Genomic DNA, 13,657 nt, shown 5'->3' on the forward strand with positions numbered 1-13,657 from the left:
CCTGCATCCCGGGTGCCCACCCCGGCATCATCTGCATCCCGGGTACCCCCTGCCCGCCCGGCATCGCCGGTCCGCCCTGCATCCCCTGCCATCCCGGCATACTACTCCCGGATGTCATCCCGTACATCATCTGCTGCCAAGGGTACATGTTGTAGTACCCGGCCATCGGACCCCATCCACTACCCATGGGTACCGTGGGTGTTTGAGACCCGCTCGTCACTGGAGTAGACTCGTTGTTGTGTTCCATTCCGCGTTGTTGCTCTTGTACAGAAATTAAGATAGAGAGAAAACTCGTTAAAACAAGTGGTACTAATGAAAATGACGTGCAAATCGTGTATATATAGTGTTTCGAAAATTAAATAAAAATAAATAAAAAATCGGCTGGCCGATCGGGAGCCTGCAATGGCTGCCAGCCGATCGGCCAACGCCCGGGAATCGGCGTGCGCTCGCCGTTTTTCTCGCAGATTTGGCACTCGCCTGCTGCAATGGTTCGGCGAGCGGACCGGCCAGCGCCGGGAATCGACTAGCCAGTCCGCTCACCGCCATTGTGGATGCTCTTAAAAAGACTGTAATGTGTGAGAAAATAAAAGGAAAAGAGCAGAAATAAAACAATAGGTTTAGGGCATCCGCAGTAGTGCGGATGTCCCGAAGGACATCCCCTCGGACATCCCAAAAACACCTCCTACCACATCATAAGGACTTCCCACTACACTGCCACGTCATAACGGCTTCCCACTGCACAGTAGCGGACATCCTCAAGGACATCCCGACGGACTTCCCACAATAATAAAAATTCTCAAATTTACCAAATTAAACAATTTACGGAATTAAACAATTTACGGAATTAAAATTTCAACACAAAAACGGAGAAATTGCAACCACTTTATTTTAAAAACATACATAGTACAAAAAAACATACATAATTATTAAAAGTATTTATCTTCAAAAGAAAAGTATTTACAGAGAGAGATACAGTTGGTTATTTTAGTGTAATTAGATTAACTTGATTGATCAATATTATCATAATGAGACACCATATAAGTTTGGAAGTGCGGAGTGCACGCTTGTTTGAATTCATTGTGATTAGATGCGTGGTTCAAGGGGCGGCAGCCCTTGGCTGGGGTTGAAGGATTGACTTGCAATTTTCGAAACTCTTTAAAAATTGTTAAATTCAGTTAAGAAATGGAAGAGACGCAATGCTTCGTGAAGAGACGCGATGTTTTATTTCAGGCAGTATTTATAAAATTTTTAAAAAAAAAATTTAAATAATCGGGACGTTGCGTGGACGTCCGTGGGGGTCAACGCAATGGCGGACGTCCCGGGAATGCCGCGGAACTCCAGTGTCCGCAGCGGACGTCCGTATCCCCGTCACCCTTGCACAATGGCGGACGTCCGCCGTTGCGGATGCTCTTAGCAGTGAAGAGACGAACCAAACCGACCCAACAGAGATTTTAGTGAGTATCAAACATAGAAATAGACTACATGTATATACACTACTCTATTTAGCAAAACTTGAGATAGACTTGAGGTATGCTTTTACGGTTTTACCGTAAGTATTGAAACTTACCAGAAATGATTTCTCAAATTTGGTTTAGCAATGAAGATATTAGGTGGGGTCCATGAGCACAAAGTAATGACAAAGGTGGCACAAACAAAAATGTAACCAAAAAAACCCTTACCAAACTAAGCTCAAAATGCTCAAATATGAGTAAAAAATTGATAAACAAAATAGAGTACAATATAACTGAGCTTGTTTCTCAAGAAAAATGATGCTGGACTATATGGATCCATAAGTTTCACAGGCCTTCATCAATGCAGAAAACATCTTTTGTATAAGAAAATTAGTTCAGAACATATGAATTGAGCTTCAACATGAGGTTTCATCACCAAGTTAAAAACTTTTACCACCACTATCAAAGCTTCGACTCATTACTGACAGACAATTATTACACCATTCTCTGGGTTGAGACCATGGATGGAGCCCAAACTGGTTTGGATCCATGAGGCGGGCGGATCACCCACAGCCCGGCTGTTGAGATGAAACAGCACTCGATTCCCAGGTGATGAGCTACAGTGTAACTTGTTAGGACACAGAGAAGCATGGTAATGTCATATGAGTTCTATGGAAGTCGAATATGTTTTGCAAGGAAGATCAAAATGGATGATCAAGAAACAGCGTTTGTGCTATGAAGTTGTGCACTCTGTATATTGCCTATCCCATTCTGCTCATCGCCTGGAGTCTGATTTAAATTACCTTTCCTCTTTTTAGTTGCCGGGTTTTCTGAAGAATCTCCAGTTACCAACATTTCCTCTCCCGGTTTCACAATATGGTTCTGCGTAGAGATTGCACTTGATTCTGTGTTCTGATGGGAAGGCGTGCCATCAGCACCAGTAGATGGTCTGTGATTAAAGCTCCAGCGTGTATTATCAAACCATTTGCGAACCTTCACAAGAGACATTCAGTTTAAACACAACAAAGATGCATAATAATAACATAAACCTGCTTAAACTAGAAACCAATACCAGCCACAAAAACATGGACACACCTGCCGAAAATCAAGCCCTAGTTCTTTTGCCAGATTTTCTTTCGTAGCTCTGTCAGGGTATTGGTTCTCATTAAAGGCTTCAAGTAATCTCTGTACCAACACAAATCCATCATTGAAAATAACCATCAGAAATCCCTAAAGCTAAAAGAAACAAACAGCTAAATAGTGTTGCCATAATTTACTCTGCAGGTATGTTTATCATAGATACCACATACAATTGACATACAACATTTAGCACTGCTGAAACAAGTGACAGGTAAAAGGGTGGGAACTTACCATAATATGAGATTTTATAACATATTAAGTGAAACAAAAATACAAGTGGATAGCAGTATTAATGAATTCATGTTAACAGAATTACCTCACAACATGAAAAAAAATACAGATGCTGTAAGTTCTACAAATACTTTTCGACATTTATAATTGGTCATATGCCATAACATTAATTTCGATCAAGCTATATTTATTAGGAATGCAACTACAAGAAAAAACCTACGAGTGCTGAACGGAAGAATTTCAGTTACAAAGACCCAAATTGAGAATGGGAACAAACTTACATAGAAAATACACTCACAGATGGAAAAGAGTGAGTAATAAATAGTATTTGCAAAAAGCAAGATATTACACCCGCATTTCAAAAACATAAAGTGAGTTCGTAGATTTAAAAGTAATTTAGAATGAAAGAAAATGAATGTCTAGGGATATAGATTTGTGTAGAATTTTACGTTATGAGTTTTAACTAAATATTGTGAAATACTATATTACCCCTATAATTGGTCAAAGCTAAGTGTGTCCCACTGCCCCCCTGGCAGTTGGCCCTCCCTCTAGGTTCATCCATGGCTGGAACAATTCACCATATGCAATTAGGTGATTGATTACATTACACCTACCCTAGAGGGGGAAATGTTCGAAAAATATATTACAGAGAAAATGACAGATGTTATAATCAGATGGACTGCGACATTAGTAATGCTTATAGAAGCACACGCGTATCCAATAACTACCTTTGTTGTAGCTTCTCCAAGCCGCCGTTTCTGAGTTGATATTTTAGCACTTGCACTGGTAGAACTGGCTTTGGCTGCTGACTCAGTTGTGCCTCCATCAGATTGATTTCTCCGGGTTCGTTTAGGAATATGCTTATTCTCTATTTGGTTTTCATCCTCTTTGTGTGTATTACTCGGTGTAACAGGAGTTTCATCAGAAAATTTCACCCCGTCACAATCAGCTTTCGTTCTCTTCCTAATGATATCATCAAAATCCTCATCACTTGAATCAGAAGCAGAATCTCCATATGTTTCCTTTGAGAATTAAATCATCATTTTCCACGGAAGGTAGCCAAGAAATAAAGAAAGCGTGTCAGACAAGTAATAACTGAAATACCATACATAAATTAACAATGAAAATCAATATGAAAATCAATAAACAAAAACCAAATCTAAAGAATTGTTGTCATTATGAAGCTGATTAAGATCAAGTAATGCAAAGAAATTTCTTTCCAGCTAAATATGAGAAACCCACTTCCCAGCAAAATTTCTCCACAATTAACTTCAACCAACCATTGAACTCTAGATGACTTTTACGTGGCATTAAGGTAAAATAGCACTTAGTGAGTCAAATTGGCAAGCAAGGTTACTACATCAATTTTTCACAATGAGAAATAAACTACTATACCACTCCAAAAGGTCTACACAAGAGTATGACAAATTTTCATTACCTAAGTATTAATTTAAAGAGGCGCATCTGACAAAACAGAAACAATTAGGAAAAGAAGATATGGAATCCATTTCTTCCATGTGGGTAATGAAAGAAAATTACGTGTTTTAGGTGCTTTATCAAACCCGATAATATGACATATAGCCTCAGCCAGCTAGATTTTGATAGTGAAATATTGCTTGACCCAAATTAAAACCATAGCCAAATGACATGCCTCTAGCATTAACCACTCTTCTCCTTCGAGCAATTCCTTATGCACGCTCTAAAAGTCCGAAAATAGAACTTGATGTCTTTGGTCAACCTAAACTGAAATAAAGCCTGGAGAAGAGTAGAGTTGGAAATAGGCTTCCTCCATTCAGGACGAATTCTTTTTTTTTTTCAATTAAACCTTCTTCACTTCCATCTTCCAATTTATCCATATTGTTCACTTAATCTATTTATGACAACATCTAACTTTTTCACACCTTCACCATAATATAATCATTAATCAAGTGCAGCTTTCTCCACCAACATAACAAGTAATGAACGAAAATCCTGAGAATTATACCATTGATGTAAAGCATAAATAGGAAAGATGTAAAATAACGGATGCATTGAGTTGAGAAGCATTAACAAACAGTTCATGACTTAAGGCCCCGGCCTTTTCCATTATCTTGAAAAATATAGTCAGCATTGTTCTTAAACCTCATATAGCAAGATATTAGTACTTAATTTCCCCTCTTGACAAATACAACCAAGATATTGTGCTTTCTCGCAGCTAAACACGACAAACATATCTAACATACCATTTAACAGACCTCGATACACAGAAGTTAAAATTAATCAGGTACTGAATTAGATTCTACAGAAATAAAATTAAGTACATGGAAATACTCCTTCCGTACCCTAAAAATAAAGAAATAAACACTTTGGGGACGACACGGACAAAAAGAAAAGTAGTTGAAGTGATGTTAGTGGATAGTGGGACCCACATCATTAGTAGTGTAATGTGTGGTGAAAAAGTTAACAAATTTAGAAGTTGACAATTTTGGTAGACAGCCCAAAATGACACTACTTTTGGGAGGGAGTACTAATAAACATGTTGGATAACCAAATAGTTGTTTTTCTTCTCCCCCTGTGCATTTGATCAGAAAGCAGAAACTAAAAGAAATACTAGCATATTCCCTGGTGCAGGTGCAAATAGCAGCATCATACTACGATTTTTAAATCTGTCAAATAGAATATCCTTCCCAAAAGTAACACGTTTACCTTTCATCTTCTATTTCTGAATATTGTCTAAATATTCGGTCTCATGTTGGTTAGCATGACCATTAAGAATGACAACATTAAGTCCTAAGTTTCGCATTGTTAAAACACATGAGAAGAACTATTTGGGGAAACTCTACCAAGCAATAATAAATGCTCGGAACCAGTAAAAGTGGATGCAGTTAAATGACCCACTGTAAAGCGTGAGCAGCTAAAGCAGTGCAAGAGTCATGCAAAACATATAAGTGAAGAAATAAGAAACTGACATCATTTAATTTTTTGTAGTCCAGCCTTTCTACATTTCTCTTTCTGGATAGAGGTTCTGCACTAGCCTCCGCAAGGTATGACAGCTCATCTTTTAGTGATTGCCTCTTTTTCCTACCCACGGTGGAAATCTCTTCACTAAAGCCTTGGGACTTTTGTTTGTGATCTTCACTAGTGGCAGTTTCATCTTCAATCAGAGCTCTAAGGTCCTCTGAGTCAGAGCTAAAATCAGAACTTGAATTATCCTGCTTCACCTGATTATCTTGATTTGGAGCAGAGGGATTAAAATCATCATCTTCTGAATCATCAGAAGGAAGCCCCAGATACTTTTCATTATTATTAGAAGCAGCCAAATCATCAGATGCAGCGAAGGAGCTAGATTCATCCGAACTTGATTCATTTCCTTCAACCTTCTCCGAACTATCAGGCTTATCAGGATCATATTCCTCATCCTCAGAATCATCTGATGATAACCCAGAACTTTCATCCATTTTCTTGCCTGATGCAGCAGCAGCAGCTTCAGGAAAGATCTTCTGTAAATCGGAGCAATAAATAATTAGCAACTAATTTAACGACTAAAGAAAATTATATCTGGTACAGACTAGACCTCCCAACTGTCAATGATAGAAATTTTTGCTTCTTGAACGTCCTTAAGCATGTCAATGCAATCAGCTTTACAGTCACATCCAGGGCAAAGCCAGCTTTCGTCGCCGGGAGGAACTATTTATGCACACACCAAAAAGTGAAGGAAATAAAATGAACAACTTGATATGGAAATGATAAGAGAAACAAAATTGACTCAGTGGCGTGATATTACTGTCTGTTTTTAAGAGAGGTGGTTCTAGGCAGAATTGATGGAATCCTCGTTCGCAGGCACCATCACAAAGAATGATATCATTATCAAGGGTCAAATCCTTAGAGCCACATTTTGCACAGAAAATCTGCACCCAGAATATACAGCGCAAGATTCTTATAAGCTCATTTTAAGTAATAAAGGTTGAAGCCAATTCATGAATAGAGAAATATAACCATGAAAAGAAGCATTACTCTTGGAAAAAGTTAAACTAAAACTTTCCTTAAGCAACACACACCTTAGATAAGTTATTTCCTATCATCAATGGAATGGCAAGCATAAAACTTCTTAGTGACAGAGCTAAGTATCAATATATTTTTTGACAGACCAAAACTGACACATAGCAGCATCCATCCCTACAATAATTAGGTTTTGACAAGTTATGTGCATGTGGGAATCTGTGTGGAAATGAGTTAAGGTCATTCTGGTGGGAGGAAACAAGATGAAAAGGGTCAGAAACAAGCACAATTTAACCTCAATTGACGATCTCAAGCAACAGTAGCCTTTTCTTATCCATGCTTCTGGCTGTAAATGATATGCACGAGAATTATTCCAATCTATCTAGAGGACTAGGTCACAATCTTTCCTATTATTTTACCACCCCCAGACTGAATCCCAAAGCCCGATGCTATTCATACACTTTCTACATAGACGGGTCAAAAAGCTAAACCAGGCACGCTTTAGGAAGGTTTCAAGAGACAGAATAAAGTGGTCTGTAGCATTGGAGCAATATATATCTTGCATGATCATACTTCAATAGAACTAAGAAATGCAAACCAGATCAGTTAGTGCAAGTTATATAGAGAAGGACAAAGTATAGCTACTTCCTCCTTACATCTTCACTGTCGATCTCTCCCCGTGCATCAAATAGAGATTCAGGAAGCTTTCCCATAACGAGTGACTGATCAAGGCTCTGAAACAATGCTCTTATCTTCAATTTGAAATTTAAAATCCGGGATTTAGCCTTCTCAAGCTCCTTTTCTGGCTTTAATTTGTCCAAGCTGCAAATCCAGATAGATAAGAAAGATTTTTTCTGAACCAGAGAAATCGTGTAGAACTAAAATAAAACTTGACAAGCAAACACAGTCCACCAAAGTTTCAATTAATCTACAAATGTCAATGCTGCTACATACTGCATTTAATGATCTGCAAAGTTTTATTTTAACTATTGAATCATATGATACCATCTGCCAGAGCAAATAACTACTTGTAGTATTTTATCTTAAACTCAATTCCACAACCATAGACGTAAAATCCACGTACTTCATCTTATTTTAATACAAATGTCCTATATTGTTTGCCGCATAAAGCCACATTTACAGTCAGAAACAGCTTCAACAAAATAATGCAAAATTTTAAAATATACAGACAAATACAACATTTACCTTTGCCCTCTCCAGCCTTCAGCAGAATAAGCATCAATTAAGTTTTGCTCGTAGCTTATCTTGTGCAACAAATATCTTAGATGATTTTTCTTTCTAGAGAACTCACTGACAGTAGTTTTCTGCATATTCTTCGGTTTTCTTCCCCTCCTTTTCTTTTCTTTATTAGCACTGCCTTCATTGACAATCTCAACAGCAACAGGCTCGGGAGCCTTAGGGTTTTCTTGCGATCTTGAACGCAAAAGCAATGAGGTACTTGGTGGACCTTCTAATTTAGCTCTTCTCTTTATTCGTTGTCTGGAAGACCCCGTACCATCATTTTCCAGGATAATAGAATCATTATTATTATTAGCTTCCACCTTCAATGGTACTAGCGCTCCACAGCCAGGATTAATAGAAGTCGTGCCTGGAGGTATACCCATGTCTTCAATACAACTGAAACCATTCTGGGATGTAACCTCCAAATATTCAGAATCTAGACATATCCTCACATTTTCCAATGTTGGTTCTTGTTCACGAGGATCGCCATTATGGAAAATCTCTCTGTTATTTAGTCCTATTTCTCGAACCTCATGTGATTTTTCTTGTGCTGAAAATGGCGGCTTTTCAATGTGTTGAGCTTCACTCATCTCATTCTTCTCCATTTTTTCACTGACAGGTCTCTCGTCATCCATTCTACAGTTGTGCGATGGATCAGATCTTTTATCTTGAGCTACAACTAAAATTTTTACCTAATTGGGAATATTTGCCTGCTACAACTAAATTTTCCAATTCTTATACAGCAAGTTGCTTAGAAACTTTTGAGTCCTCTACTCGTCGTGCCTATTCACTTCCTCTACTAAAAGTTTCAATCTCAATCTTGACGAGTCGCCAAAAAATGCCGATGCAAACAATTCTCTTCAAGCGTTTCTATCCCGACATCACCCGCAGCTAGCAGAAAACGAAAAAACGACTTGAACAATAAAAAAACTTCTCATGCAACTTCTCACTTCCCTAGTTCCTGAAATTCAAATAGAAAAAAAAATACGAACATTACTTTAACACACATACAAATGCTTGAAGAGCACAAACATATCCAAACAAATTACGCAAAATTAAAAAGATTCAGTACACTAACATGCGGATGCGGCCTCAGATCAAGTAAAAAAAGAGAGCTGAAAGCCTAAGCTAGGGATTTTCAATCAATTTACTAAGATTTCCTATTTTTTTCCCTCAAAACGAGCTGAGAAAACAAAATTGAAAAAGAAAGAGGCATAGAAAACGGAAAACAAGAGGAAGAGTAACGTTAATGGCTCACCCGAAGACGCCTCTCACCGCATACAAAATGTGAAACCGCCTCTATCTCTCTTTCCCTCAATTTAGTGTGTGTGTATTTGTGTTTGTTTGCGCGCTTTAATCCTCCAAATCAGCTTCCACTCACTGGCAAGTAGGATTCCCTCGCGCAGAGAGAGAGTATTTTTTAGAAGGGCAAATTTGACTTGTCCCCGGCGCTAACATGCGCTGGTGGGGCGCACGGAATTCTAGGACAATGGACACCGATGATTCCAGAGTTGCATTGATTTATTTGGGCTTCTATAGTTGGGCTCATATCATTTTGGGGCCATTATGAATAATCCAGTATTAGGCCCAACTAAAACCTCGAATATTCTTAGGCCCAGCCAACATTTATAGATGTCCGGCTTCGGCCTAGGCCCATGACTAGACCAGGCCCTTTGATTCAAATTACCGAATCATGAGAAGCACCCTCAAATATTTGATTAAATTGACTTATTTTAGAAGCATATTTTATGGCTAAAACAAATTGTCCCATTGTAAATTTATCACTCAAGCATATTTCTCAAGTCGTCTCAAAATAAAAGAAATACTCCTATGTGCTTGTCAATTGGACAATCAAGTAGCAATAGATTGAATGAATCTCAAATTGGAGTGTTTTTCGCCTAATTCATTTTATTCATTGATGTGGCTATTTTAAAAAAAAAATTACAGAATAAAGGGATGAATGGAATATTAGATGACTTGACTTGGTGTCTAGTAAACACGGAGAGTCACTTGCTAGACGGATTTGAAAAGGCGTGAAGAGGGCCTCGTACAACTCGGGTATAGCCGAGCTGAAGCTGAGGACCCCTTCAAGTCCGCTTAGTAGGCCAATTAATCTAGAAAAATAGTACTATTATTTACGATTTTAAATGTCCTATTATAAAATACTACTACTGTCATATAAACGTGCACACATTTTTAGTATGTAGAGTGTAAAAATGATACTGAACAAAATAGATAAATACAGTATTTATGTGTCTATTTAAAAAATTTTAAAGAATCAATCTTATTAGTGATGATGGTGTCCAAAGGTTTGAACTTTGAAGTTTCTAGGAAGCTATAGTGGTCCAGGATATAATTTAAAAGCAAGTAAAGATGAAATACTACCATAGTATAGTTGAATAGTTAATAGGCACATCATGATCACTTGATTAAAAAAAATTAACCACTTGAAAAAAATGTACTCGAGATTTGAAATTTTCAAACTGTTAAGAAGTCGAGGTCTACAACAACTATATTTAATTAAATAGTTACATATGACGCATAAGCTTGAATATTATTTAAATTCATTTAACTAGTTAAAGATCCAATGGGAATAGTGTTGATTATAATAGTAAATTATCTATGCTACCACTACTGTAACACCAGTCAATTAACCAACACCTATAATGATGACTAACATCCAATGTACTACTACAAAATTGTTTTTTTTAGTAAAACTAATACAAATAACCCTGTTGGTTGTTGGAAATACCATGACAAAAACAATAATCACACTCATATTTTATTAATTTTTTCAAAATAAATTAAAGTCGAACGTCGGAGAAGTTAAAGTCGAAACCTTTCAACTATCAAGTATATGGTCTGATTATCTTATAAAATTATTTGAATTTACAATAAAATTAGTTGCACAGATGAAAACAAATTAGTCTCACAATATTCGAACCTATAATTTAGTAAGATGCAATCATATGTTAGAGAATTTTTGGATCAAATAAGTTGTTTTCACTATCAATTAAATTATTTTATTTTATTTTATTTGAACCAATTTTGGGTGGATAACAGAAAAACATTCTTGTCGGTATTTGTTGGGGATTGAAAGCGATTACTCAACTTAAAAGTATTTATAACTGATTAAATTTCATGAGAAAATTCATTATTTCACATCACACAAACATGCTTTACATGGAAAGGTTTGTAATTATTGGTCACTGCGACTTGTGACAGAAACAGGAAGCATCACTGAATTTATAACCCCAATAAAGTCTAGTGACTTTACAACCACCATTTATTTTTTATTTTGTTTCATTGTCAATGTTTATTTTGATAACCTAAATTGTTTATTCAATCAGTATATTAAACAAATATTTCGAAACAAATCGATAAGTTTAAAAAGTTCTATAAGGTCCCACCACGAATTTTGGTCATCCATTGTTTTCACATGATATTATATTGGAAGTGTATTATATTAAGAACTTTTACTATAGGAATAAGAATTAAACCATAGTCAGATTACCATTGTTTAAAAAAATACAAGATTTTAATATACCAAAATCCTTGTTGTTTTGTTGTACATATTAAAAATTTTCATATAATATACATGTATTAGTTCGAATTATATTCATAGTTTCTATATTTTTAGTATCACCATATATTTATTTTTCTATCTTTTTTTAATTTTGAAGGGTATTATTATTCTGAACCACTCATTTGTGTCGGCTCGCAATAATTTGAAGAAAAAAATAAATAAATGAAACTTTCTTATTTAACGACAACAATGTCAGCAAACAATGATCATGCACAATCATCGGTAACCGACGATGTCGTTCAAAATATGACGAGTCCTGAGCTCCACACGACCGATTAACATTGGACAAAAGGATGCTGATAATCCATCAATCATTATTATCGATAAAGAATACTACTATATGTTAGTAACTAATTATCAAAAAAAATTAACTAGAAGTGGGGGATGTCAACACCTAAAGCAAATTATCGACACAAAACTTTTTCAATAAATCATGATTTTTTGTAAGTTGTATATATACATGGAAGGGCATTAGATGATACTACTACTTATTTGTATGGCAAAATTAACTGCACTTGACACCGCATGAATCTTTTCAAAAGGAAAAGGAATACGGTTGGTTAAAGATGCAGAAAATTTGTAGACAAACTAATAAAACTAAACTTTTAAATCTGTATATTTAGAAGGTGCATGTTTCTATATGCTTAATGAATATATTTACCAAAGTATACTACACACTAATAATAGAGGCGACAAAGGTGAAGTGAGAGAGAAGATTCGTAGCAAGAAAGTGAAAATATTTCCTTTTTTACTGTAAAAATGTCCCCTTTATGGCTTTACCGCAAGCCATTCTTTTAGAGCATCCCCATCCATGCTTTTGTTAAAGAGCATGGATGTGGACCTGAACCCACATTTATTTATTTTTTACTCTCTGTTTTTCCCCAATAGTACAACACTCACATCCATGTTCTTCCGTAAGGACATACTCAAGAATCCCACCATTCTATTATTCAATTTAAATAAAAACATTTCCACAATATTAAAATGCATTAAAAATAACTAAAATACTATTACTAATTACTAAAAAATTAAAAATTACATAATTAAAAGCCTAAAATAAAATTTTCATAATTAAAGTCTAAAAATTAAAAATTACATAATTTAAATCCTAAAAATTAAAAATTACATAATTAAATTCATAATTGTTCATAGTATTCTTGTTCTTCGCGCTCCGCTTCCGCAATGATATCGTTGATATCCATTTTTGAATTTAGAGAGGGTTTGAGTGAGAGAGGAAGAGGTAGATGAGTTGTATGAAAAAATATGAATGAGATATAATTTGATGTGAAAAATGGATGATGAATGTGTGTATTTATAGATGCTTTTGAGATTAAATTTTTTTAAAAAAATTCAAAAAACAGTAATAAAACGGCTATAATTTTGGGAATCCGATTTTTTTTTAATTTTTAGTATTATTTTCGATTTAAAAAATAGAAAATGCCAACGGCTAAGCCGTTGGTGAATAGAAACATGCCACGTCGCCCTGCTCAGCGGCAGATAAGAGCACAACGGTGGACAGGGGGTGCCGCGCCGACGGCACGGACGCCGTCCTTCTCCACGAGCACCGATGGGGATGCTCTTAGGACCAAAGCAAAAGTATGACTTACAGTTTAGTCTTGCCAGAAATAAGCTAGAAATTACTATGAACAACGTGCCAAATTTAACAAAAATATTATGTTCTTTAAGGAATTTACCAAGAACTTTCATCTCCCTTGTTTCCCCCTTTATTTTTATAAAGCAAATTTTGATATACTATATAAGTATATAGTATTCACACACGTACAGAAACATGCATGGTATAGATCATATATACTAGCAATATTGAAGTAGCTAGAAAGAGCGTGTGCAATTGATGTTTCTCAATCCAGTAGGTCTAGAGATTCGCTAGATTCGCTAGAAAGAGCATGTGCAATTCTGGAACCTTCAGAATTCGGTCGTTGGACACACACTTTTCCCGCTTCAAAACCTCAACCCACTACGCTATTGGCTAGTATAGGAAAGTAAAGGATCGATCCCACGAGGACGGATG

At 36.2% G+C, this 13,657-nt stretch overlaps 1 protein-coding gene across 1 annotated transcript; it reads right to left on the reverse strand.

Moving 5' to 3' along the window:
* Positions 1 to 1,684: 1,684 nt before the first annotated feature.
* On the reverse strand, positions 1,685 to 9,459 carry LOC121755406 (pathogenesis-related homeodomain protein-like). The gene is made up of 9 exons (XM_042150708.1): positions 9,301 to 9,459; positions 8,007 to 9,003; positions 7,457 to 7,622; positions 6,586 to 6,709; positions 6,376 to 6,488; positions 5,771 to 6,301; positions 3,551 to 3,844; positions 2,547 to 2,636; positions 1,685 to 2,444 (listed from the first exon to the last, which is right to left on the reverse strand). Exons 2-9 carry the CDS (start codon positions 8,675 to 8,677, stop codon positions 2,166 to 2,168), a joined length of 2,268 nt encoding a protein of 755 aa, XP_042006642.1. The 5' UTR covers positions 8,678 to 9,003; positions 9,301 to 9,459; the 3' UTR covers positions 1,685 to 2,165.
* Positions 9,460 to 13,657: the final 4,198 nt, after the last annotated feature.

This window comes from Salvia splendens, chromosome 11 (assembly GCF_004379255.2).
Source record: "Salvia splendens isolate huo1 chromosome 11, SspV2, whole genome shotgun sequence".
Lineage (NCBI taxonomy): Eukaryota > Viridiplantae > Streptophyta > Magnoliopsida > Lamiales > Lamiaceae > Salvia > Salvia splendens.

Bases quoted from the DNA above. Each gene is read 5' to 3' on its own strand.
- LOC121755406 (XM_042150708.1), bottom strand. From the start codon at position 8,677: ATGGATGACGAGAGACCTGTCAGTGAAAAAATGGAGAAGAATGAGATG. The intron at 6,710-7,456 runs GTAAGGAGGAAG...TTCTGGGTGCAG, and splicing joins GAGAGATCGACAGTGAAGAT to ATTTTCTGTGCAAAATGTGG. The intron at 3,845-5,770 runs GTCAGTTTCTTA...TAATTCTCAAAG, and splicing joins ACTACAAAAAATTAAATGAT to GAAACATATGGAGATTCTGC.